The 25,306-nt window shown below is 40.7% G+C and overlaps 1 protein-coding gene across 24 annotated transcripts in view; it reads right to left on the bottom strand.

Annotated features, from left to right (window-relative positions):
- ebf3a (EBF transcription factor 3a) overlaps nt 1-25,306 on the bottom strand; it is a 142,605-nt gene that overhangs the window by 338 nt on the left and 116,961 nt on the right. For 4 of the 24 annotated variants that reach the window (XM_009306901.4, XM_009306902.4, XM_009306903.4 and 1 more), the window contains exons 11-16: nt 11,044-11,132; nt 6,083-6,148; nt 5,339-5,504; nt 4,035-4,235; nt 3,238-3,435; nt 1-1,603 (exon numbers count right to left, since the gene is read on the bottom strand). The exon at nt 1-1,603 is cut by the window's left edge and continues 338 nt beyond it. In XM_009306901.4, coding sequence (XP_009305176.1) covers nt 1,572-1,603; nt 3,238-3,435; nt 4,035-4,235; nt 5,339-5,504; nt 6,083-6,148; nt 11,044-11,132 — 752 coding nt within the window. In that variant the 3' untranslated portion in view covers nt 1-1,571. 24 annotated transcript variants of the gene reach the window in all.

The following is a 25,306-nucleotide window of genomic DNA, read 5'->3' as shown; positions in this document are numbered from 1 at the left end:
CAACCACAATTGGATTTCCCCCCCGGGGCGGCTTGACATGCACTTTATCTACTAATATTATTACAGCCAGGTGACACAAACAATTTATTTGACTATACAACAAACAGTTTTCTTTCAAAAAAAGTACTTTTTTCAGATAACTTAAAAATGAATATAAAAATAAAGAATGGATTTGACTGCTCCTCAAACAAACAAAATCAAATGGAAAGTCTGATGACATTTAAAAAAAATCTGAATTACAAATGAAATGCGCAGACGATACAATCTATCGGTACAAAACATCGAATGTAGGCGATAATTCTTGGCTAAACCTTCATCGTAATTTCGGCCATCCAAAACAATTACATGTGAGATCAACGAAAGCGCAAACGAACCGATGGAAAGCAATATACAAAATTCCAAAGACAATTTCAAAGATAAATACAATATTTATAATTGATATGTTACAAAAAATTCCCTTAGTGACCGCAAGTGTTTGTGTGAAAGTGTTGCAATGTATAAGACAATTTTACTCCTAACTGTAGGAATAAAACTCTGTACTAAATATTTAAGTGAATCTGGAAAATTCAAGACAAGTGTATAAATATTTAGCTACAACTTTGGCAAAATCACAAAAGTCTACAATTGTATAACCACATACAAAACACATTAGGGAGTAAGGAGCTAGAGGTATAAGGACAACTTTCTGGTACAAGAAACAGACTTCACAGTAGCCTAAGAATGCAATAGTATACAGTGCTAGCAAAAAGTTGAAAAACATTGCAGATCACACTCGCTTTACAGGAAGCTTTAGCAGTGGAAATGTCTTCTTTTTTTGTTCGTTTTTTCCTCTTTTTTTTAACCAACAGACAGTAGCGATTCGTCTCTGTTAGTGTGCTTGTTGAAGGCAAGAGAAGAATTTTCGCAATATCAAAGTTACATTTCTACCTACAATAAGTTACAAAGTTCATTTCTGCCAAATGAACTGAACGTTCCGTTCGTTCTTCCTTGCCTTTCTTTTTGATTTATAAATCATATATCTTATATTATTTCCAGTTTATTGGCTCTGTATATATTGGCCCCCTTTTATTACCACAATCAAAAAAAACAAAACAAAACTAAAAAAAAATAACAAAAAAGGAAAATGAATTCACATTATGAAGATGTGCGGCGGCAGCACATCGGTGAAAGAGAAACATTCTTACACATTTTTTTTTCTGTTATCAGTGTTTTCATCAAATGGCATATCCACAATGTTTCTTCCCACACATAGCAAGAACATAGCCAAGATTAAACCAGAAATGTTTATACAAAATAGGTACATTTTGTTCTTTTTTTTTTTTGTTGTTTCTTTTTCCAGATCGTGAAAATATGACAAGAGATTCAGTCAATAAAATGAAAGTGTTCATGACCAAGTCGCTTGCGTTTCGATTTCCAATAAACTTTGAAAACAAGTGTCTTTTTCCAACAGAAGTGGCTGCTGATTAACTTCATGACGAATGACGGCTCCGAGGAAGATCCTCCATACAACAACATACTACTCTTCGTCCTCAGCGAAGAGACTGCTGCTTTACAATGGAAGGGAGTGCAATTTACATGGGGGGGACCACCAGTCCGGACATGGCTGAAAGAGAAAGAGAAACAATTTTAGCACGGGAGGTCCCGAGACGCCTGCACAGAGAACAAAAAAGAAACACTGAAGTAAGTGTGTCACTCGCATTTCACAAAATACTCGACTCGAAAGGCGCTGGGGATGTTTGCAAAATGGAGGCTGTTGCCGAGGGGGGGAGGGTTCGGGAGTGATTGAGTGAAATGTGCTTCACCAACAAGACGTGCTGGAAAGACTTCACTTTTTGAAAGAAGAGCTTTCTGACATTTTGAGGAGAAAGCATCCTGGCTCCCACATGTGTGATATTTCTCTTAGCGTTTTGTTAATGGCAAACAGTGGGCCAGACTCCCAGGAGAGGGTCCCTGCTGACAGCCGAGAAACAACACGGTCACTTCTGCTAACGTCACGTAGACCCGCGGTCTCCCCTCCTCAGTCAGCAACCAGACACCCCTCGGCTTTGCCCAAATTGAAATCTTCGCCTCGCTCCCTCCTGCCATTACCGGAGCCGGGTAGACGCTGGAAAACCATTTGCATTCTTCTGTCAGCCCCTATTTGGTTCCCTTAGCGTGACATCTAAAGAAGGCCGGACTAGGTCGTCGTAGGCCCGCCCAATCGCAAAGATTGATGCACTCGCTCGTTTCCGCAATTAGGTGTCTAGTGAAGTGCCAGGGGAGGGGAAAACGGGAAGAAAGCTCTTTTGCCGCTTTCAACTTATTTGTAGAGTCATGCTTGGAGTGCTTTTAAGTTTGCCAAGGCATCTGATGTTGTGGCATTCCTCATTAATTTCTGCAAACCACATATTAATAAGTAGACGCATGTAGCGGCATGAACTTTAATTTCTCAGTTCATTAGGTCTAACATTATTAATCTCGCTTGCGCACGCTATGGCTAAAACATGTTTTCAAAGCAAACAACTGGGCCTTGACGGAGAGCAAATACGAGCGCACTAAACAGCCAGAGTAAGTCTTTAATTTGCCGAACGACGCCGCCCTGCCGAGAATACGGTGAGCTCTTTCGCTCTCGCTCTTTCTTTTTATAATCACATTCAACCTGGGTTATAATCACTTCTTCTGCTGTTGAGATCCTCTCTGGCGCTGTTATTCGACGTCGGGTGAGCGAGCATAGCAAGGCGTTAACATTTCTGCCCTTTCAGATCCCAACTATTGTAGGAAGCATCAATTTTTAACTCGCTACAGTATTCTGAGGACCTTGCACAGGTAAGGAGAAAGCAGGGAGATCATTACATACATTCAACTCAGCTCGAACGAGACTCTGAATAATGAAGGAGTGTCAATTTGATTTGCGCAAGATATTTCCGAATTATTGCAATCCCAGCCACTCGAGTATGCAATCTCATGAGACACTTAACTTTGCTTAATCATTAATGAAAGATAAATAAATCAATAAACACACCCACACATGCACATGCATTCCACATGCCCACATGCATAATGCGTTCTTGCACTTATCCGACCACTCATCCATCCGCCCATCCACGCACGAATGCATAATTGATGCGGGCGGGAGGCCATGTTCGTTAAACCACGGGGATGGCGGATGGGTGGCGCTCTGGGTACCAGAGTGCAATAATGCGACCCAACAGGTGAGGCAACTGCGGGGCGTTCTAAAAGCAGGGAGTCGGCTCTCACCTTGAAGTCCATTGCCATTTGCACTGGTGCAAGAAGGAGGTGGAGATGCTTGGGGCCTGACAACTGGAGCAAAGGCGCTTTTTTGTTTCACTGCAGAGATGACATTGGCAGGTGAGAATGAGAAAATGCCGTGTGTACTGCTACAGTTTGAAGAGAGGCTGACCGAAGAGGCTGCCATGGTAGGGCTCGACGGAACTACTGCAACAAAGCAGACATAGTCACCACTCAGAGAGAGTTCACTTCTTACAGACGAAGAGTCAGAGAGCCGGGCCTCGCCTCTTTTTCAAATCATATTCATGGAATGGAAACAAATCAGGGAGAAATGGTTATGAGGGAAAAAATTTGGGTCATTTTTGGGGGGGGGACTAAAAACAAACGAGCAAATCAATCAGGTAAATGGAGTTGAAATGGGATGAGAGATGTCCTGCCTTGGCCACTTTCTGGATAATAGGCGTTCTTATCGACTCTGATTGGGTCACTTTGCCGAAAACATTTGAGATTTTTAATTGTTTGGGTTTTTTTTTTTTGATTTTGAGTGCTGTTTTGGTGGCCTGCTTTATAATTGCAGTTTTTTTTTTTGTTGTTGGTTTCAATCAGCTGCTTTGATTGGTCGGATTTGCTAAATGTCTCGGTTGTTCAGCCTCCAGAGTCACCCCTCCTTTTATCCAGTAGCACACATTCCCAAAAGATAACAAAACAAACCAACAAACAAACAACCAACAGAACAACAACAAAGGAGTGTCGAAAAGAAAGGGAAGCACAGGTGGGGACAGAGAGAGCGGGGAGCTCGTCATTACCTTGATACTTACTGCCGTAGGGAGAGTTCGCAGAGGAGCCATTTAAGAAGCCCGGTGAACTAGGTACACCCAAGTTGGGCATCCCTGTGTTGCCGTAGCCGTTCATGCTGTTGCTGACAGTGTTGTAGTTGGACTGCTGCGGGGTGCTGCTAGGCACGTAACCGCGAGGTGACACACTGCTCGTGTTGCGACTGTAGCCCACTGTGGATAGAAAGACTTTGGTTAAAAGCTGCCACAATTTGCATTATGTACAACAAGATGAAACAATTTATAAGCATGTGTGTTTATTTAAAAGTGAAATATAGTCGTTCGTGTTCCTTCGGCTTAGTCTCTGATTTATCAGAGGACTGAACTAACTACTCTGGTATAGGTTTTCCATAGTGGATGCACAACCTAGCACGTATTGGGAAACACCAATACACTTTGTACTTTAAGGGAGCGAATGTCCTTCCAGCTGCAACTTAGAACTGGGAAACACACTCATTCACACACATATACTACGGCCAGGTTTACTCAATTCACCTATAGCGCATGTGTTTGGACTGTGGGGGAAACCGAAGCACCCTGTTGAACAACATGCAAACTTCACACAGAAATGCCAACTGATCTGGCTTGGACTCGAACCAGCGGCCTTCTTACTGTGAGGCAACAGTGCTAAACCACGTGCCACCCTGCTAATTGAAATATATGGATTTAAAACCCTTAACAATTTGTACTACCATTCCTTCGCCTTGACTGCTGTTTTCTAAATGATTTGTACAGTAATCTGTAGTACAACTCAACCTGTTAAAGTGGCCGTTCCACACAGCAGTGCGATAAATTCACCACCATGTATGTAAGGAGGATATTCAGCGTCCTAGTGTGTATTCCGGTGTGATTTTTCCCTGTCCTGACCTGAGTGGAGGCAACAATGGAACAGGTGTAAACCTATTATCAGTACACTGGCTAAATGCAGTGTGTGAGATAGCGCTGCGTGTTCTGGCAGGCTGGCAGCGGAGAGATGGCGACAGGGTCAGGCACCTCCTGGGATCTATGCTATACACAGCCAGGAGAGATAAAGCTGCAGCCGGCCTGTGCAATGATTCATGCTGCTAGCAGATTGCTAATGTTCGCTAATCGTCGCAAGCACTTTCTACCTACGTATATAACTCATTTTGTTATTCGAGGATGAATAACTAAAGTGCTTAGCAGGTTCTTTAGCCAGGCCATGCTGCTTAGGCGAGTCTGTTTGGATCATTTTGAAGGGAGTTTGGACACTGATAGATCAGTTTTTAACATGCTAAATTCCATTTGTCGCTGCATACCTTGTGAGGTCTCTGAAACATTGACAGCAAGCTGACTGCTGAATGAGTTGACTCCCATCATTCCACCGTGAGAGGCTGTGTTGGCAAGGGACGGGATCTGGTTGTGGTTACGTGGGACACTGTATAAAGCCTCTGCGATATCTGCGGCCCTCTTCAGGATGATCTCCTACCACACGAGAGACAAACAGGAGAGTTATTGGTCCATTCTCAAAGCTATTCCTTGAACATTTAGTGAAAATGGAACATTTATGAAACATATACATATATATATAGACACATAAATATGTATTTTTCTGTAGGTAAAAGTACATGGCAGCACGTTTCGCAATAGTTGTATTGCAATGTCTTCACCTCTGTGCTACTCGGCTAGGGGAAAATAATGTAATGGATCATTTCTTCTGAATATGTATTAGACCTCTCAAGCATAGCTGGACCGCTCTGTGGAATATATTCTAGAAGTGCACCTTTTAGGGCCAAGTTCAAGGTTATCCTCCCATTTAAGTAAGCCTGTATATGGCTGCGTGCATGCGTTTTGAGTGATTAACTCATCACTTCGCACCAAGAGTCGCAGCAGTGAATGAAAGTGTGAAGAAGAAAAAGCTTTCACCCAGCTACAGTACAAAGGCCCCCAGCAAGCTTTGAAACATACAGGAATGTTGCAAAAGGAGACGAATGCTGATTTAATTACTGCCACCATGCAAAGGAAGGGAAAAGCAAAGGTGCTTCATTAGCATGAGTTTGTACCTGGTTGTTGTGTGGCATCCCGTACAGCGCTTCCACAAGGTCAGCGGCTCTCTTTAGCAACACCTCCTGCAATATGCAACATAATCAGTCATAAAGACATATAAACACCATCAGCCAGTGCATTGCACATGAACAATAAGCGTGCATGTGGGTCTAGGTAAATCATAAGCCTTTTATCTCCGGTTGGGGAAAGAATACACAAGCGGACGAGTGGAAACAAACCACTTTTTTAATTATATTTTATCGAATGCGTTCTTTTATTTCTTAGTCACATTTCATTTGACTTAGTTAGACTAGTGAAGTGATGTGTAACTTAAGCTAAATGAGTCAACATAAGGCCCTGCGTGTATTAAACAAACAAACACTAGCACGCGGCACTGAGTCAAACACAGACGCCACGTTCGGCTGCTAATTCCACGCACTTTAGCTCAGAAGAACAATGAGTCATTTTCCATATCTTAATTAAACTGGCAGAGTCCTCAAAGACAACATCTCACCCCTAATTCGTGCCCCAAATTTGCAGAAGAGTTCAATGCCCATTCCTCTTTCTTTAGGACAATAAAGTGAATTAGCTCGGGTTAATCTAGTTCTTTCATAATGACATTAGGAAATTTTTCAATTAACCCTCTTTCTCTGGCTGTTGTAAAGGACTTCATAAACGACTTCCTCTCCAGAGCAGGCTGAGAGGCTGTGCCCTGGGACACGGATGCAGGGAACTCTTGCTTATCCCTGGCTGCAAGCTTTCCAACACTTATAACACAACACGGATTAACCTGCCGCTTATTTTCCCTTCAAAAATCACACCTAAGCTGCCAAAAAGGGGCATACGGCCGTGTCTCCAAAGCACTTGCTGCGAGCAGCTCGCTTGTTTTTTCTCACCAAAGACATACTCAAGTTGTGTTTTGAGTAATAACATATTATTTTTTTGTAAGATTTGCTGACTTATCAGATTGCAGGTCCACATTCACTACGTTGTCCTTGCATAGAGTACCTTCATCATGGCTCGATGGCGATTTCATTCCCATGCACAAGCGCCATGTTGGATCTGCGTTTATCAAGATTAATCGCAGGCCGGTGCGTTTTATAAAGACGCATTGCAAACCTGAGTCTAAATAGATGACTGGTTCTTCAAATGGGCGTTTAGGTCTGAAATTGGGGGGCTCTGTTTCATGTCGCATGCATCTAGTTTGCATACAAATAAAGAATTACACTTGTCGTTCGGCAGGTAGTGTCAATGAAAGGCCCAGCTGTCCGACTGACTCTCAGCTCTCTCTCTCTAACCAAGATTAAGTGTTTTTCTGAGCCGCTAATAATTACTCATCATCTCAGTCATCATACCACAAGACGTCTTACATGCCTCCCAATTTCACCCAACGATTATCGCAATTAACGTCGCAGAACTTCACCCCCCCCCTGGCCTACACCTACTTGAACTTCTCGTCCATATTCTGACAAGTTTAAGCAAAGGATCTCAAATCGAATCTGTCAATTGCTGCACGGTGCATTTGCTAATGAACCGGATTTAAAGGCGCACGTTGAAGTGCGTGTCAAATGTGTCAGCCAATCAGCACAGAGGATGTGAATGAGTTTGTTTTGTTCCAGCATGCCCCTCTCATCCACGCGGCCTCATGCTGAGAATATGATTAGCGGTGAGCGGTGTTCGAAAAGCATTTCCATGTAAATTTCAGAGCGGCGGCGTTAAGTGTAATTGACTCCCCTACTTCTTTTCTTTTTTTTTTTTCGCATCGACACAAGACTCCAGGTTAGACCGGGAACTATTTAAACCCGAAACGATCCCACGGCTTGTTTCGTGACAAATGCGAGAGCTTATTATTACAAGAGCCCATTGTTCCGCCAGTGGACGAGAATCGTTTAAACGAGGAAACTTGTTATTATCACTCTTGAATATTGTGAGTGGTATATATCACCACTGTTAAAGAAGCCAAGTGAGGTGAGGGGCTGGAGGTGCTAATGTCATTATAAAAGTGTAAAGCAATTATTCTGTTAGTTCTTGCCTGAGGTGATGAATACATTCAGGCGTGGGGGCCAATACGTGTAGCTACCTCGCAAAAGCCGAGAGAGAGAAGATGAATTTTAATGCATGGGTAATTGCTCAACTTGAATGCATTTCTAATAATTTTTCTTGTATATTAGATTGAACGGGAAGCGGAATAGATTGGTGTTTGCGAGCTGAAACAGGACGCCGAGGCTAATGGAACTGATGAATGCGACAATACTACTGACTGGTTACCACTATATGATTCGTAATAAAGATTATTTGATGGCACCTAAGTGAATGTATAGGGCCTGATCGGATTTTCATTTTAGTGTTTGTCTTGGCTTTATATCGAGACAAATGGATGACACTGATTTCAAACAAGGACTTAAAAGAAAGAGGATTGGAAGGTCCCTTTAGCAATCTCCTGCCTCATCACATGAGTGACTTCACATATTGCTTTTTACTCTCTCTTGCCGTCTTCGTATATAAACGCGTGCACTACTTGCCCCTCCTCTTAGATCAAGCAGCAAATTTTGATTTGATCTAAAATTAGGGAGGTAAACTGCAATTTTGGGCAGCTTGTAGTCTGAATATGTTATGGATTTCGACGAATAGGTTCTTTGAAGATAGTCTTGCTGTCCTGCTATTAGAAAATAAGGATAGGGTTAACAAAAAATAAATTGTAAACCCTAAAATCTATATCAGGGGCGCATTATCAACTATAAAGCAGAGGGTGAGCATGAGTGTGACGGCTTTACCCTATTGCTAACGCACTGTGTGTACATCCCTCCCCCTCGAAAGCTCTTATTACGACAGTCTGTCTCCTGCCTGTAACATCTAATGCAGCCGCTCCTCCCAGACGCTCTGCCTCTTATTGAGAATATGTGTAAGGGTCAATTGCTGCTTTGCGTGGAGCTGGCTGTGACCCTCGAATGCGATAGAGGTGCAGACGGCTGCGGTAACTATGATGAATCACTTGGCACTTTCATTTACATGCTGCTGAACTCACATTTGGGTCCATTAGAAGCCAAAATCAAATATTTATGTTGTTTATTGGAACTGCTCTGGTGTGATGGCCCTGTGTTGAGGGTTTACCTGAATTTGAAATGAGTGAAATCGTATGCACTTGAGAGGGAAAAAAAAAGCTGTTTTCATTACGGTTGTGTTATTTATGCTGCTGTTTTTCCTTTTAATATAATACTAAACCTTGTTTGATGTCGGTCATATAACTATAAATGAATATTAAAAGGTAATAAAATATATATTTATTTATTTATTGTCAGATTTATGCAAAATATTAAAAAATACAATTTTCTTTTAGTTTCATAAGTGCTTGTTTATATATATATATTTATATATATATATATATATATATATATATATATATATATATATATATATATATATATATATATATATATATATATATATACAGTTGAAATCAGAATTATTTTTATTTTATCCCCTTTGAATTTTTTTTCTTTTTTTTTATATTTCCCAAATTATTTTTAACAGAGCAAGGAAATTTTCACAGTATCTCTGATAATATTTTTTCTTCTAGATAAAGTCTTATTTGTTTAATTTGGGCTAGAATAAAATTAGTTTAAAAAAATTTTAAACACCATTTTAAGGACAAAATTATTAGCCCTTTTAAGCTATATTTTTTTTCGCTAGTCTACAGAACAAACCATCGTTATACAATAACTTGCCTAACTACCCTAACCTTCCTAGTTAACCTAGTTAAGCCTTTAAATGTCACTTTATAGCTGTATAGAAGTGTCTTGAAAAATATCTAGTCATGTATTTTTTACTGTCATCATGGCAAAGATAAAATAAATCAGTTATTAGAAATGAGTTATTAAAACTAATTCTCTACGTAAAAAAAAAAATTCTCTAAGTTAAAAAGAAATTGGGGAAAAAAATAAACAGGGGGCAAATAATTCTGAGTTCAACTGTATATAATGGATAGTTTAAAGCATTTACTGGAATGAGATTTCCTGTCCAGATATTGGCCTCCACAGAGACAGAGAGCCAAGTGTAATTGAAACACATCATGTGGCGCAGGGCAGAGTCTCACAAATTCTTAGTTTGGTGCGTGTCCACGGGACGCTAGCGCCGTTTCAGAGCTGTTCAGCGCAAGTTAATGATAGCGGCTGCTCCCATGCTGGGCTTTAATAGATATTTGTATGATATCTGTTATTAGGCCTCCGTGGTGGTCAACCCGCGCCGAGCACCCACGAACAGGGTACAAAATAATCTCTTAACATATTATTAAGAAAAGCTCTCGGCGTCGCACTGCTCTCAGATGGGAAATTAGCACGTTTTCTATTAGCCAGGCACAAGTCATAGATCCTATCAAAGCCAAATGAGCAGAAAAAAGGGACAAATCAAAGAATGGGAAACAGAAAAGGTCCGACTGGAATGCTTTGTCTTTCATGTCACACATCAAAACAACAGAACTGTGATACGTGTCGACCACATGGGAACCGCAGGCAAACTGCATGATTTGTGGAATTTAGGCTGGGGAAAAATAAATAAATGGAGCTAAAAAGCCCAGAAAGAGGGCTTGCCCATATTAACGTGTGCAAAACTCATTTATTAACCTGCTAAGACAAGGACTTTTAACGGGAAGCTCTGTAAACAAAAGATTAAACTGGATCTAGCTTTGGAAAATGAAAGGAAAACAAGACCAAAATAATCACACATCTGAAAAAGGGCCTCCGCTTAGATTACAATCGCCACTGCCTACTGGGGTGGAAAAACACTTAATTGAACCATTTCGATGGGCTGAAAGTTTGCGCGATTCCGGCGGAATCCAAACACGCCGGATTGCATAGTGATGACTTGCCAAAAGCGATTGTATGCGTTTGCTCATCTAAGCCAGTGAATTGTTTCCCCATTTTGACATTTCTATGATAAATAGCTGCTTCACACAAGCACGCACACACACAGGATCACTGACCTTGGGCAACCTCTCCGGATCACCTGGATGTCTGGGAATGACCTTCTGCAGTCTCTGGAAGCCGTAGTCAATAGTTGGTTCGTTCAGTGCTAAACCGCAAAACAAGAAAGCCATCGGTTAGCATCCTGCCCAGGCAAAACAAATGAAGAGATTTGTGTTTTCATATGCGCCATCATAAATGTTATTACATTCGCTCCTGCACCCGTCATGCATTTTATTCCAGATAGGTCTGAGCATTTGAATAAAAGGTAATAACGTGGTGTGAAATACTCCATGTAGAGTCGCATCTATCACCTCTCCTATTTGGAAAAAAAACTAGGCTATAATTGATCAGATAAATTTAAAGAAGTTAGCGGATGCATTATGAATGAAACACAACACACACGCTCGATTGCGACTGTCAACCCTGTGAAGTCTGCATCAGTCCCACTTCCTGAAGCACCCGCTGGATTTATGGGCAACGGGCAATGATGACATATGTCTGGCTATTGCAACCCTTCAGATTTATCCCTCTTTCTCGCACTCTCTCCGCCATCGTGCGCTAAAGCAAAGCAGGCAGGAGGAACACTTCATCTTATGGAGCTTTAATAATCTGTGAATGGTTGACTACAAACTGATGTAGGGCGCTATCATTTCACAGCTGTGCCGGGGCTGGCCTCATGAAATTGCTGGCCACAAATAGTAATTAATCTTTTCTTTCACACACACACGCCGCACACACACACACATGTTCCCTCCCTCTCAAATTGGAATTTTGAGTATGAAGTGCTCCGGTTATAAATCAGACAGAGCTGCTCCCTATACAAGTGCATGAATCATAATCTCAACTTCCTGCTACTGCATGCATTGTGTTTAACAAGCTTTAGAAGAGCGCATGGAGGTCTATTATGGACGCGCTGGACTTTAAGCATGTGGAACAAATATGGACACCAGGACATGATGTTACGCGCTAGGGTGTAAGTGTAACGTTTTTTTTAAATTGTCTTAAATTTTATATACGAAGACAGTGTGTGTCATTTGGATTTGTGCTCATGCAAATGTCTTCTATGCATGTTTAATTACACCCCCCTCCCATTAATTCTAATGTCACTATATACGATTTAACAATAGTTCCAATTTAATGTGGCTAATTAGTACTCCAAAGCCTGATTCACAACGTTAACACTTCCCAATCACTTTAAATGGGGGACATCAACGTTGCCTGAAACTGAATTGTGGTTTCGTTTGCGGCGCTTCAGCTGCGTTCCTCGCAGTAGATGTTGGGAATTTTTCAACTTTAAGCGCCAATGTAAGTGTCAGCCGATCCGATCACGTTATGCAAATACCACAGCTCAGACAGTAACCAGTTGCTGTTTAATTTCATTGGCTGACGCTGCTATGATGATCGCAAATTTCAGACACGCTCTCCGTCAAGCATTGTCTCTGAAACCCCGTGTGAATAAGGCGTAATGATCTAGTCCCTAAATATGGTTTCTGTTTTATTTTTTAAATCTCTATGTGTTTATTATGAAGACATGGTGGCGCAGTGGGTAACGCTGTTGCTTCACAGCAGAAGCTCACATGGGTCAGTTGGCATTTCTGTGTGGAGTTTGAAAGTTCTCCTTGTATTGGCGTGGGTTCGCTCCAGTTTCCCCGACAGTCCAAACACATGCGCTATAGGTGTATTGGGCAAGCTAAATTGGCCGTAGTGTATGTGTGTATGTCCTGGTCCCCTAGATTGGGGGTTGAGCGTTGGGCTAACAACTCAACTCATAAAAACTAGATGTTACGAAACACTAATGTGGTACGGCTAAAATATCAACATATAAGTGAGTAAGTAAGGAAGGAAGAAAGAAAGGAAGGAAAGCAAGTGTTCATTATATATATATGACTTTAGAGGCTGGGAACCATTGACCTCCATTGTATTTTTTCCTACTATGGAAATAATTAATCCTAGCAGTTTGCATTCTTTAAAATATCGTCTTTTGTGTTTAACAGAAAAACAAAACACATAAAGGCTTGATAATAATGAACTTTTTGGGTAAACGATTTCTTTAAGGTATCTTTATGCATTACTTAAATGTGATCGTCCATTAAAACTGATTTACTTCACTATCATCAAAAACAGTATATGACCAATAACTAGAGCCAGGCAGAATCTGTAGACATTTTTTTATTTATTTATTTTTTATAAGTTTTTTATTTTTATTTATTGTTATTATCTTTATTTAATTTTTTGTAGAGAATTTTCAAAAAATCTGCGGATTTATGTGGAATTATTTTGGGAGAATCGTAACTAAACACTTAATATATAAAATCTAAATATTATAGCTTTTTAACTTTAATGTTTACAATGCAAATGTATCTAGATTCATTTCTTTGTTAAAGCAAGTCTCTCACTTAATGCATCTACTAAAAGACAGAAAACATTTCTTTACAAACTGTACTGTAAATAAATCAAAGGAACACTTTCATATTGGTCAATAATAGAACTGAAAATAGAACTAAATAAATATAAATGTACACACATTTACACAAGTCAAATAATAGACTCGATGGGCTAAAAATCTGATTTAAAATCTGAAGCGCAGATTCCGTGTGCCCTACCAATAACCAATAACTTTCAAGTAAGCTTCCTGAACAAAACAATCATTGCTCACCACTTAAATAATCCTGACATCAAACTTACACACATAGACAAAATAAAATCTTATTTAAAATGCGCTGAAACTACAGAATTATTGAGATTTTGTTGGGACAACATAAGTTTTCATGTTTAATCAACTTAAATATGTTAAATCTGTTAAGTTAACTTGATTTGTCCTGGCACATTATGAATTATGAATGAATTGTGTGGAACCCAGCATTTTTCACAGTGTATAGGATCAGCTGAGCCTACATAGAAATAAATTTTAAGAGATCTACCGACTTTAAGAAGGAAGCCGTGACAGATAGAAGGAGCTGAAGATGCAAGCGGAACATCAGCAGAAAAGACTTATCAGACATGAATGTAGATGTCGCTGTCAGTGACGAGTCCGCATGAATCAATGCGCTTTTTCTTGTGAGAGATCAAATCTGTCTGTTCCCCTTACTCAGCACGCTGTTTGCTGCTGAACTCTGCTCTGAATGGAAACGGGAAGAAACGAGCTAAAGCGGAGAATGAGAGATGACAGCCAGAGAGGAGAAGATGAGCATATTAGACAGGAACTTCCTGGAAATAATTGGGTGACTTTATGATGAAGTGCTACAATTACATCTAAGTGTAGTAGGGGGCGGCAATCCAATCAATCCGATCTGATCAATATCAAACGCTGCTTGTGTTTTGGCGCGCGCGTGTCATGGTGTGACAGCAGTGATGCTATTTGACATGCCATCTTGCATGGCTGAAGACAAAGTAGCGTGCAGGAATCTGAAGTAAGATGTCGGCTTGTTAATAAAGCATTGATCGGGCGTATTGATTTTACATGACATGGCTTTCACAAGGATGTAGCTCTCTCTCGCACACCTTCACCTCCCCCTTCCTACTCTCCACCTTCCTGAGATGGCAGGGCGGATGTAAATGTTTGTATTACAGCACTTCATTATGCCTGGATTTGCCCATAAGAGGGTATCCATCATTTTAGCCTGTCTCTATTTTTTATGTCTGGAGTCTGGAACTACACAAATGGATCATGGACTTTGACACTGGCCCTTCAGGATGTGTATTTGCCCTGGGACGTATAATAAAAGCACCCGTGACATTAAATATGGGCCGAAAGCAGCAGATTTACTGCCGTTCTGATGGCACTTTCACACAGCACAGCCCCAAGCAGCAACATGTTTTTCTGTGCTCTGACATTGAGGCTTTGCTGATGAAGGAATGTGTGCGGTTTGATAAATGTATCGGAACAGTGGGCGCTAAACGCTCTTCAGTTATTGATCTGATGCTAATGCAGTAAAAGAGGTCAGTGAGACCTTCATTAGCGCAAGACAGTCCCTCACCTCGGAGATCCTCCACCTCAAACACACCAGGAATTATTAACTACAGCTGAGCGAAAAATCACAGGGAAAACTAATATCAGTCATAATATCAGTCAATATTTCCAAAAATATTAATACAATACAATTCTTGATTTGAGCAATATATCAATGCATAGATGTTTTGATATTTGCACAAATGTGTGTACATTTTAATATTAAATGTATTGCAATATGGTGACATTAAATGCTTAAACAATGCAAGTAATTTTTTGGATGGCGGGTGGCAGTTTGTTTACTTACTGACCCGAATAATAAAATATCCACAACGATGATAGTTTGAATTCTATGGTTCTTGTGAAGGCTGATTTATTCTGCATCAAGTGTTTGGCGTGACCTGCAGTAGCTGGCAGTAGGCTTTTATGTTTCTCTGTGGCGTGTTTCTTTGTGGGTGTTTTGTTTTTTCTGAACGCTACTATTGTGTCCCATATTGTATACTTATGCTCTATTCTACACCATTTTGTAGTATAAATAGTGTAGATATAAAAGAATAAGTGCACTTTAAATATCCGGACGATGCACTTATTCAACTGTTAAAATGAAGTATGAAATGTTGGACACCTCTCACACTGATTGGCCACTGCTCACGTAGTGGAAGGGGTGGAGCTTTCGGGCACTGATGTTTGATTACTTTATTTATTTTGGATTGTAAAGGCAAAATTCTCCTACGAGAGTGATTATACCACCTCCCGATGGTAAATGCGGTTATACTCCTGGCGATTATTATTTGGTACTTTGGTCATTTATTTCACAAATTAAAAACGTCATCAGGAAAAAGGTTTGAATTTTCACTCAGCAAAAAAAAAACATTAGTGTTTTATTTTGGACGATACTACATACGTATAATATGCTGTTGAGTGTGTAAGTGCATAAGTACATAGTGCATAATAGGGCTGGGTGAATAATCGAAAAGTAATCAAAAACGACATTCAGAACCTGTAATCGATCAAAATTTTCCAGGACAATTTTTCCCTACGTGTCACCCATGCAGGCACAGGACGTCAACATTACGTCATATTGATGTTGTACCCCAACATACCCCAACTTCGTTGGGATGTTGGGTTTTGTTTAGATGTGAAAATCGGGTTGAAGTCAGAATCCAATATCAGGCTAAAGTCAGCATCCAACCTAAAATCAACCAAATATCAACGTCTAATAATGTTACACCTTGACGTTGTGTGGACGTTGCCACTATTACATCTATCAGATGTTGGATTTTGGTCACTTTCCAACACAACTTAAAATGAATGTCAAAATAACGTTGTCCTTAGACGCTGGCTAGATATTGAATTTTGGTCACCTGACGTCATGACCTAAATCTAACCTAATATTAACATCTTATGATGTTGTGTGCCTGCTGGGATATGACCCACTATGTTAAAGACTGTGGCTGATTTCTACTTCTGCGGCCACTTTGCAGCCACATCTGATTTCTGGTCAAGTAGGAAGATGGACTCATTCCTGAGCCTTACTTTGCACTACATTGACGATGGTTGGAAGCTGCGCCAGAGATGCCTTCTGACGGCATAAAACACTTGTCAGTGAACTAAGAGGGCAGTTAAATAAATAAGTAATCGTTCAATTATCGAAATCGAGTTAAAATGTTCAATTAATCAAGATTTAGATTTTAGGCCAAACGCCCAGCCCTAGTGCATAGTGTATAGCCATTTGGGACGCAGCTTACCTTCAAAAACAAGTAGCTAAAACACCCTCATTTAGAGGGAGGAACTGGTGAACGTGCAACAACATTAATCATAAGATAAACACAAAACAAAAGTTTCCATCTAGAGCTACTTCACAGGACTCAACACTTGTAAACACTTGCTCCAATGGTCTCTCGGCTCTCGGTCAGCCACGTTGAGGGCTATGTGACCGCTTGATGGCTTCGCCGGAGCAAATGTTTAAGTATAAACCAGCCTTAAATCTATTGTATTTCTTCACCTAAGTCACTTGGAATAGTAATACTCAATTTAAGGTATCATTTATATCCTTTAGAAATGGTGCACGTAAGTGTCGTGGCATATGCTACTAATAACTGTAGTACCCATGATATGTTATTGGTTACTATGGTAAAAACGAAATAATGAGACTACTATTGCGATTACAAACAGATAAAATTGATAAGAATGACAGAAAAGTGAATGGAACGAGAAACAGATGTGGTTTCGGTGTGTGTGTGTGTGTGTGTGTGGCAATATTAATGCTACCGAGCCAGCTGGGAAATATGGAGAACAGATTGAGCAATAACAGTTTAAATCCAGACAGACTTCTGCAAGCATCTTGCTTTCTCCTTCACTCTCATGTCACTGAACTATAAAATTCATTCTCAACATGCACATTCTCTGTCTCTTTCTCTATCTGCCCAGGCCTGAGGCTAAGCCCCTCCCACTGGCCTTTGAGCCAGCCCCCCAGCCCCGGGCTCGGCCAATCAATAGCACTTTCCTGTTTTAGAGCTTGGTAATTATGAGGTGGGGAGAGTAGGTGACCTTTCACCTGTTCCGCATTACTTTGCTGATATTAAGATAAATTGCCCGATTTTGGGTAAACATATGCTGCAATTCAGGCTGTCAGCGCTGGTTTGCTCAGGGATAATTTGTATTGATCTCTCCGTTTCTTCCCAATTCTGCTTACTGACCTCACGGATAATGAGAGAGAGAGAGAGTGTGTGTGTGTGCTGGATATGGCTGTAGTCACCACTGCATGAGTATCTGGAAGCCTGGCGTATGTCAGTGGTGGAGTGTTTTGCTTACGTCTTCATTTGTCATCCATTTTCTGTTTGTTTGTTCTATCCATCCGGAATGGAGAGAAAGGGGGGGGGAGCGCACGCCGTTTAGCACTCAAGCATAACTGAGCACGTTAAATCAAATCAGGCTCACGTCTCGTACGGGACCGTTATGAATTATGGAGTCGCCCATATAAAAGGGAAATGTGCTTGCTAATGAGCTAGCATGCTTTTCGGGCCTCCGTCGAAGGGAAAGTGAATGAACAGAAGGGTTTGCGTTTGATGGATGACAAATCTAAAGCTCCTTGGGCTGGTCATCATGTTTAGTTGTTTTTTTTTCACCCCTCATTTGTAAAAGAGAATGTTAAGCACAATCTGCCAACGACTTAACGTAAAACAGCCTTGATTTTACATCCAGATAGAGTCTGTGTGTGTCTACTGCTCTTGTGTATATGTGTGAGTGTGTCTCCGTATATTTCAAGACGGAGTGTTTTGACCTTGCTCTCACAGACTGTATATATTGTCATTCTTCAAAGCTGACACGCTAGAGTGCGGCAGATACTAAACTGTGACACGTTTTTATTTAGCAATAAGAGAAGCGTCTCATAGTAGCATCACAGTGAAGTGACACCATCGTCATCAATCACTATAAAATGCAGCTTTGTGGATTGGCAAAGTTAGGGAATGAGGAAAACTTACTTGATATACTATGGAGAGATCTAAAAGTGTGCATTCACATTGGTCCTGCAGATATATACGCGTGCGTAGAAGCCCAAAAAGGTAACTGTAAATTTAGGGCCGAGCAGAATCAGTCAGAAAATGTTTTGTAAGTGTTCTGAGTAATTTATCAATGACTATTGGTTCATAAAATAATGTATTATTAAATGTAATCAGATATTTAAATGATTATGCGACGCAGTGGCGCAGTAGGTAGTGCTGTCATCTCAGCAGGAAGGTCACTGGTTCGAGCCTCGGCTCAGTTGGCCATTCTGTGTGGAGTTTGCATGTTCTCCCTTCGTTTGCGTGGGTTTCCTCCGGGTGCTCCGGTTTCCCCCATAGTCCAAAGTCATGAGGTACAGGTGAATTGGTTAGGCTAAATTGTCTTTAGTGTATGAGTGTGTGTGTGAATGAGTGTGTGTTTATGTTTCCCAGAGATGGGTTGCGGCAGGAAGGGCGTCCGCTGCCTAAAAATGTGCTGGATAAGTTGGTGGTTCATTCCACTGTGGCGACCCCGGACTAATAAAGGGACTAAGCCGAGAAGAAAATGAATGAATGAATGAATGATGAATTTAAATGATCATCTGTTTTTGTTGATTGATAGTGTGTTTGAGGATAACGTACTAGACAATGAAAGAGAAAACAATTATAATAGGTCTACCTCAAATTCAACTTCAATTCCTTTGATTTGGTTCATAAAACTGCTTGCATTCCAGACGTCCATTACATCCCATGATGGTGATAAGTGTGTATCTTTGGCTCTGATAATGAATGGCTTTCTGGCTGTTGCTCTCTATTACTTTGTCTAATTATCCTTAACTGCTGCGAGCTTATCTCTGCCCCACCTCCACCATCAAGAACCACTTTTCTACTTTTTTTTTTTTTTACTTGTACAAACACATTTAAAAAAGGGCAACACGTGATATTTTAAAATGGAGAGGCCTTGGATAGTTCTGGATTGTCACAAAGTTTCTTAAGGGAACAGGGAATGGCTGCTGTTAACACGCTCAATGAAAATAAAAGCGTAGAAAGGAAATGTCTTTTAACAAGGATCGCCTATTGTTCCACAACTGAGCTATAGACATGTAAGAAAGAAAAAAAATGAAAGAGGGAAAGCTTCAAAGGGCAAAGAGAGTTTTTGAGTTTAATGCGGCATAATAAAAACAGGAAAACATTCATTTGTTCCAGCACAGCTGCTGGATTTCACTCTAAATGAGGTCAATTTTCATTGCAATTATGATCATCTTCCTGCAACTGCACAACCAAGAGACGTGGTAATAATTCAGTAAATTTTCTTGATTAAAAACAGACTACCTTTTAAAATGTGAATTTCTCAGAACAGGCTTGAAATATAATCTGAGAGAAGGGACTTTTTCTGTTAACGAGAGAGAGAGAGAGAGAGAGAGAGATGCTATTTGCTGTCATTAAGACCCATGGACTGTAACAGAAGTCTTGCTGCCTTAAATGTTGTAGTTAAATCAAATAAAAAATTCTTGTCATCTCAACATCATCAACCAAACTGACTAAAATATTAAATTAAACTTAATTAAAATGAGTTGAAACCTGATTATTAAAATAAGTTAAAGAAACAGAAATATTTGTTGTATTGACTTTTTGACATTAATATTTTACAGTGTAGATGCGTTTTACTAGAGACAGGGTTTAGACGGTTATGGAAAACCTAGAAAAATCATAAAATTTTGACATGGTATTTTTCAGGCCTGGAAAAGTTTTGGAAAAATAGTAAAGCCCACAAGGTTTTGGAAAAGTCATGGAAATTACATTTATATTTAGTCATTTAGCACACATTTTTGTTTAAAGCGACTTAAGCTGCGGTCACACTAGAGCTATGTTTGCAAAGTTCTGTCATACGGCTCAGCGAAAAGGGGCGGGGTTAAACAATAAGATTAGACATTAATAAAAGTGAGCGATTGCTCCATATTTAAAATTTCTTATTTTAAATTATCTTCTATTGGTCTAACACAATCCACTGATGTGATTTCACAGGTGAAATTTCATCAAGCTTGCAGTGTAATGTTGCAGTGCTTGCGTTTCTGGTTTGCCGCATTCGCATGCCTATGAATGGAAGTCTATGGAGTGAAAAGTGCAGTGTGGTCGCGACTATATAATAGAAGTAGTTTTACCTACTATTACTAGTTTAACAAACTATTAACATTATCTAAAATTTGTTTGACAAATATCTGTATATACTGGAATGGAGGTTATTGTTTTTACTACTTTTTCTTTTCTTGGCCAAAAACATGGTGTCACATTATTAGTGCTGTGTAAGCATCATCTATTTTACATGAAGATAAAAAATAGAAACGATTGCGTGTATTATGATATGCTGTAATAAATGTAAACGTTTCTTCTGAATTACCACGTATGTAGACATTACATGAAATATTAGGTCATGAAAATTGACTTGAAAGTTCTGGAAAAGTCATGGAATTTTTGTAGTAAAAGTGTGTATGAACCCTGTAGAGAAATATTTAACGATATACATTTTTTTTATATTTAAAAAAATGTGCTGGGCTAAACTTTAAATCACTGACTGTGTTTCTTTGATGGGTTAGATAGGTGCTAACACTGCTGATTCTCAGGATTAAAGAAGAAAAGAATGTTGAATGGACACCTAAACTAGGAGAAATTAGCTGATGGCTGACTAGTTTTGTACTATTACAGTGCTTTGAATTTCAAGCCTGATTTGAGCAAGAAAAAGTGAAAACTAGAGAAGAAAAGGGGGGAAAAGTGTGGGATTCGGAGAACAGAGCGAGCCGGAGCTCTTCGACGTGGTGCTAACTTCTTCATTTTATTGCCAGCTGTCTCCGAGGAAGCTATTTCATCTCCGAGAAATTCAGATACTCCGGAAATTAAAATTTCAAAGATCTGCGGCGTGAAAAAAAAAAAAAGATTGTGGGAGAAAAAAAATCAATGGAGGCAGATCAATGCTCATAGAAATTTCATGAACTTTGAACCGATACAGGCATGATGATGAGAAAGAGAGAGAGAAGGGGGGCCGCTCAAGCCACCGATAAAGTGTCGACAGGACAAGAGAAGCCCGGTCTCACCATCTAGGCCGTTCATATTTTATTTCCCTGACAGAAATTACGTTTCAAGTCTATTCCTGTAACAAGGAAGGTTAAAAAAGACCCCCGCCCCTCTCCGTTTCTCTTTTTCTCCTCTTTTTGTCAGCATTCTTCATCCGCGTGACTCGCCTCCGAAGGATCTGACTCAGATGCATCGCTTTAAGTGCTTGCCGATATCAAATCGAATTGGGACGATCGCAGACGCAAATTAATATTGTAAAATGAAGATCAATACATGGATGAAGGTAGGCAAAAAAAATCGATGAGCGTTAAATTATTGCTGCATTTCGTCCTCACTTGAGATGAGTTGTGTTTTCCTCTGCCGGTCAATACTTCTCTCATTAATCTATAAATAAATTTGGCGATGAATGTGGCACAAACGGGTTAGGTTTAGGTCAAAGGGCTGCAAAAGGGAAGATGTTCGGGAACCATCGAGCACCTCATCCATCAGGACGGGTGCTAGCTACTGGAGCATGACTAATTTCTCTGACTTAGTGAGGACAAACCTATTTAAAGCTGCCAGAGGTAAAAAAAAATAAAAAAATGGACCGATCCAAAATAGCAACCAGCAGGGCCAATTATACCCAAATCACCCCAGTGCAACTCTCTTTAAGGAGAGAGGGTTCATTCGACCCTTCCAGCACATGCAGAGGTTGACTGAATCTTTTTTGGACCGCTGCTTATTATAGAGTTGTAGCTTGTCACAATATTGCGTTAAAATATCACCACAATCCCCAATGGTGTGACATTGCTCACAATAATGGCGCGCTCCTCTCTGAAGTAATAATATTTCTCAAAGAACTGTCTGAGAAGAAAAATTCTCATCTGCTGAGAAGGACTCATTTCTTGGTTCTAGTTATTAGCGAGCAGTTCCCCAGTACACTTGTATCATTAGACAAGAGTGCAGTGGAGAGTGGCCAAGGGTTTTTCTCCATTCGCATTCTCCATAGGCATTCCCATTGAAGTAAGTATCAAATAACATATATAATGTCGAACGTTACAACCGCGGACAAATGTCTTTGGTTCCTTTTTAATTCATGAATGAGTTCAGAAAACGAACTGCATTTGAAAATGAATGGATTCGCTCTTTTACAAGCTTTTTCGAGCAGTCGTGTAAGACAGCTTGTTGAACTCGATGTAGTGAACATAATGGAGACGAATAGAGGAAAACAACTCCTGGACTGCGTTCAAACACCTATGTTTACATTTCCTTCCTGCTACTGATTACTTCTGCTACCGAGTGTGTGTGTGTGTGTTTGCATATGTGTGTGTCTGCTGTCCTATCAGATACGGCTCGTGCTCGGCAAGGCCAAAGGCAGTGGGTGGGGACGAGTGTCTGATGGACAGATAGCCCAGTGCAAACGGCTTGCTGATAATTCGCTGATATGCTGTTTCATGTGCCAGCGTTTAGATTTGTTTACCATCTTTCCTGTTTCTAACCGCCCCCCTCCCCGTCTGCTTACAAAGACCCCACTAGAAGATTGTCCCAGTAATGGACTTCCTCGACAAGTGGACGGCTCTTTTGAAGTAGACAAGAGCGGAAGTACTGAAGGGAGATGAACAGGGGGGAAAAATCCACTCTTTACAATTTTAAACACTTGCGTCAGAGGTTAATTGCCTCTAAATGTCAGTAATTAGTCTAATGAAGACCTGCGTTTGGTTCCAGTGCATGCGTGCCAGGATCTAGATGGGCATCTTTAACGTAGCAGCGGGCCAAGTGAGTGAAGGGGCGAGATGACCCCTTTGTCCTTTTGTGCTATGATAAATGACCGTCTCCTCCTCTGTGCGTTTTGTCAGTTTCAGCGCAGTTGAGTCGATACCTTCACCTTGACAAGGAAACTTTGTGATTTATCAGGGCCGCCGGCCAATCAACAGGCCGGGAGCTCGGAGCCCTTGGAGAGCCTTGAGAGCATGCTGTGGTCAAAGTCTCGGGGAGCTGAATGGGGCGAAGTTGTCACTAGCGTGATAGACAAATGAGTCTCGTTAGAAGTGGCCAAAAAAGCAGGGAGGGGTCTTGAGATTGAAAGGAAAAATGCGAGGAATAGGAACCAAAAAAAAAAAAATGCTTGACTCGTACTAATAACGGAGAGAGTCCAGAGTGGTCGCGGCGGGTTAAAAGATGAAGCACCCTGTCACGCCGCAGGTTTGGAAATTAGCAAATAATGTTCCCGAGTGCTGATAAATGTGTGACGGGCCTCCCTCGCAAATCATTTTTTAACATTTTGATGCATGTCTACAATCCCATCGGACGAAAGGAAAAGTTTACTGGCCCTCGAATGTGCCTTGACAAATGAAGGCCGGTAAGTGTACGATTTCTGTATGAAGTATAGTTCATTTTCACCAATTCTGGTAAATGGGTGTCACTGATTAGGACAAATAGTCTGGAAGGGTGATAGCTCCTGCCGTACGTCTCTATTCCTCCCTCTCCCCGGCCTCCAGTGGAGCGTTAAGGCCGTGGTCACCAGTGACCATGCCTAAATAGAAAGCAATAGCTTTGATGCAATTAGAGCCCGACGTTGAGCTTTATTTATGGCTGGTGTCATTGTTGGGAATCGTTTGTAAAAGTGCTCTGGAGGCCTGCCTCCGTTAAAGCGTCTATTAGGGCCGGAGTGCTCACATACATATAGATCTTAATTTATATCTCTCACTTTCCCCTTGTTAGGAGCCAAAGGAGATCATTGCTGCCTCCAAATTTGGGTCGTAGAAAGGGATGAAAAGTATTCCCATGCACAGCTTGCCATTCCAATTTGTTGATAGGGATGTTCCTGCTTATAATTAAAGGTACTTATAGATCAAGCCTCCGGGAAAGCAGTGACACAGCTAATGGACATTTAAAGAATTTAAAAAAGAGCATTTTTATAATACAAAAATGTTGATTTCTATCAGCGCATGATCACATTAACAAAACTGCACTCATCATCAAGCCATTTCATGAGGAATTTAAAGGGGAACATCTGGATGGGCTTTTTAAAATAGCCTGATCAGCTAAAGAGAGCATTTGTGAGTTGAGAGCTATTGGCAAAGGGACAAACACGGCCGTCCTGCTTTGATTTTTTTCTCCCCCTTTTTTATGGACCCTTCTGACAAGCTGTTCCATGCCAGACCTGATCAATGGATAACCAATACAGGTATCAGATGGCACAGCGGTGGCCTTGTGTTAACAAAAGACGCGATCGTACAAACATACAAGGTTAAAGCTGGAAAAATAACAGAACACACAGTTCTTTGAAGAATACAAAGGGATGCAGACTCAATAAACCACTGCAGTGTTTCCTTTTAAATGAAGACGCTGAGAGCCTCAAGCTGTAAATAGCCTCACACACATGGTAGATCCGAGTGTTAATGGATGGCTATTGAATAACACATTGTTTTAGGCCCAGTTCTGGCAGCTCATAAACTATCGAGACCCTCTCGCGTGTTTGCGTAACCTTACTGGATGCCGACATCCCATCACAGGCCCTTTTTAATGTCCCCAGGTCTTGGTGGATCTCTGCGGCGTGTTTAATTTCACTGCTGTTTAGCTGTGTCAAAGCGAGAGGCGTTGGAGAGTACCGGAGGACATTAGGAGCCGCTTTCAGAGTCTGAGCAGAGTAATTTGTTTAAAGAGCATTGACCTCTGAGACAGGCGGCTTGTGTTGGCCGTGATGGAGGAGAATTATCGACTCTTAAAGTAGCACGGCACTCTGACAGGCGATTGCCGCCACATCTGAGCGAACATGAAGGACCTTTTACAACACCT

This window comes from Danio rerio, chromosome 12 (genome assembly GCF_049306965.1).
Source record: "Danio rerio strain Tuebingen ecotype United States chromosome 12, GRCz12tu, whole genome shotgun sequence".
NCBI lineage: Eukaryota > Metazoa > Chordata > Actinopteri > Cypriniformes > Danionidae > Danio > Danio rerio.
Note: the sequence above shows the minus strand (reverse complement) of the source record. Positions and strands in the feature narration are given on the sequence as shown.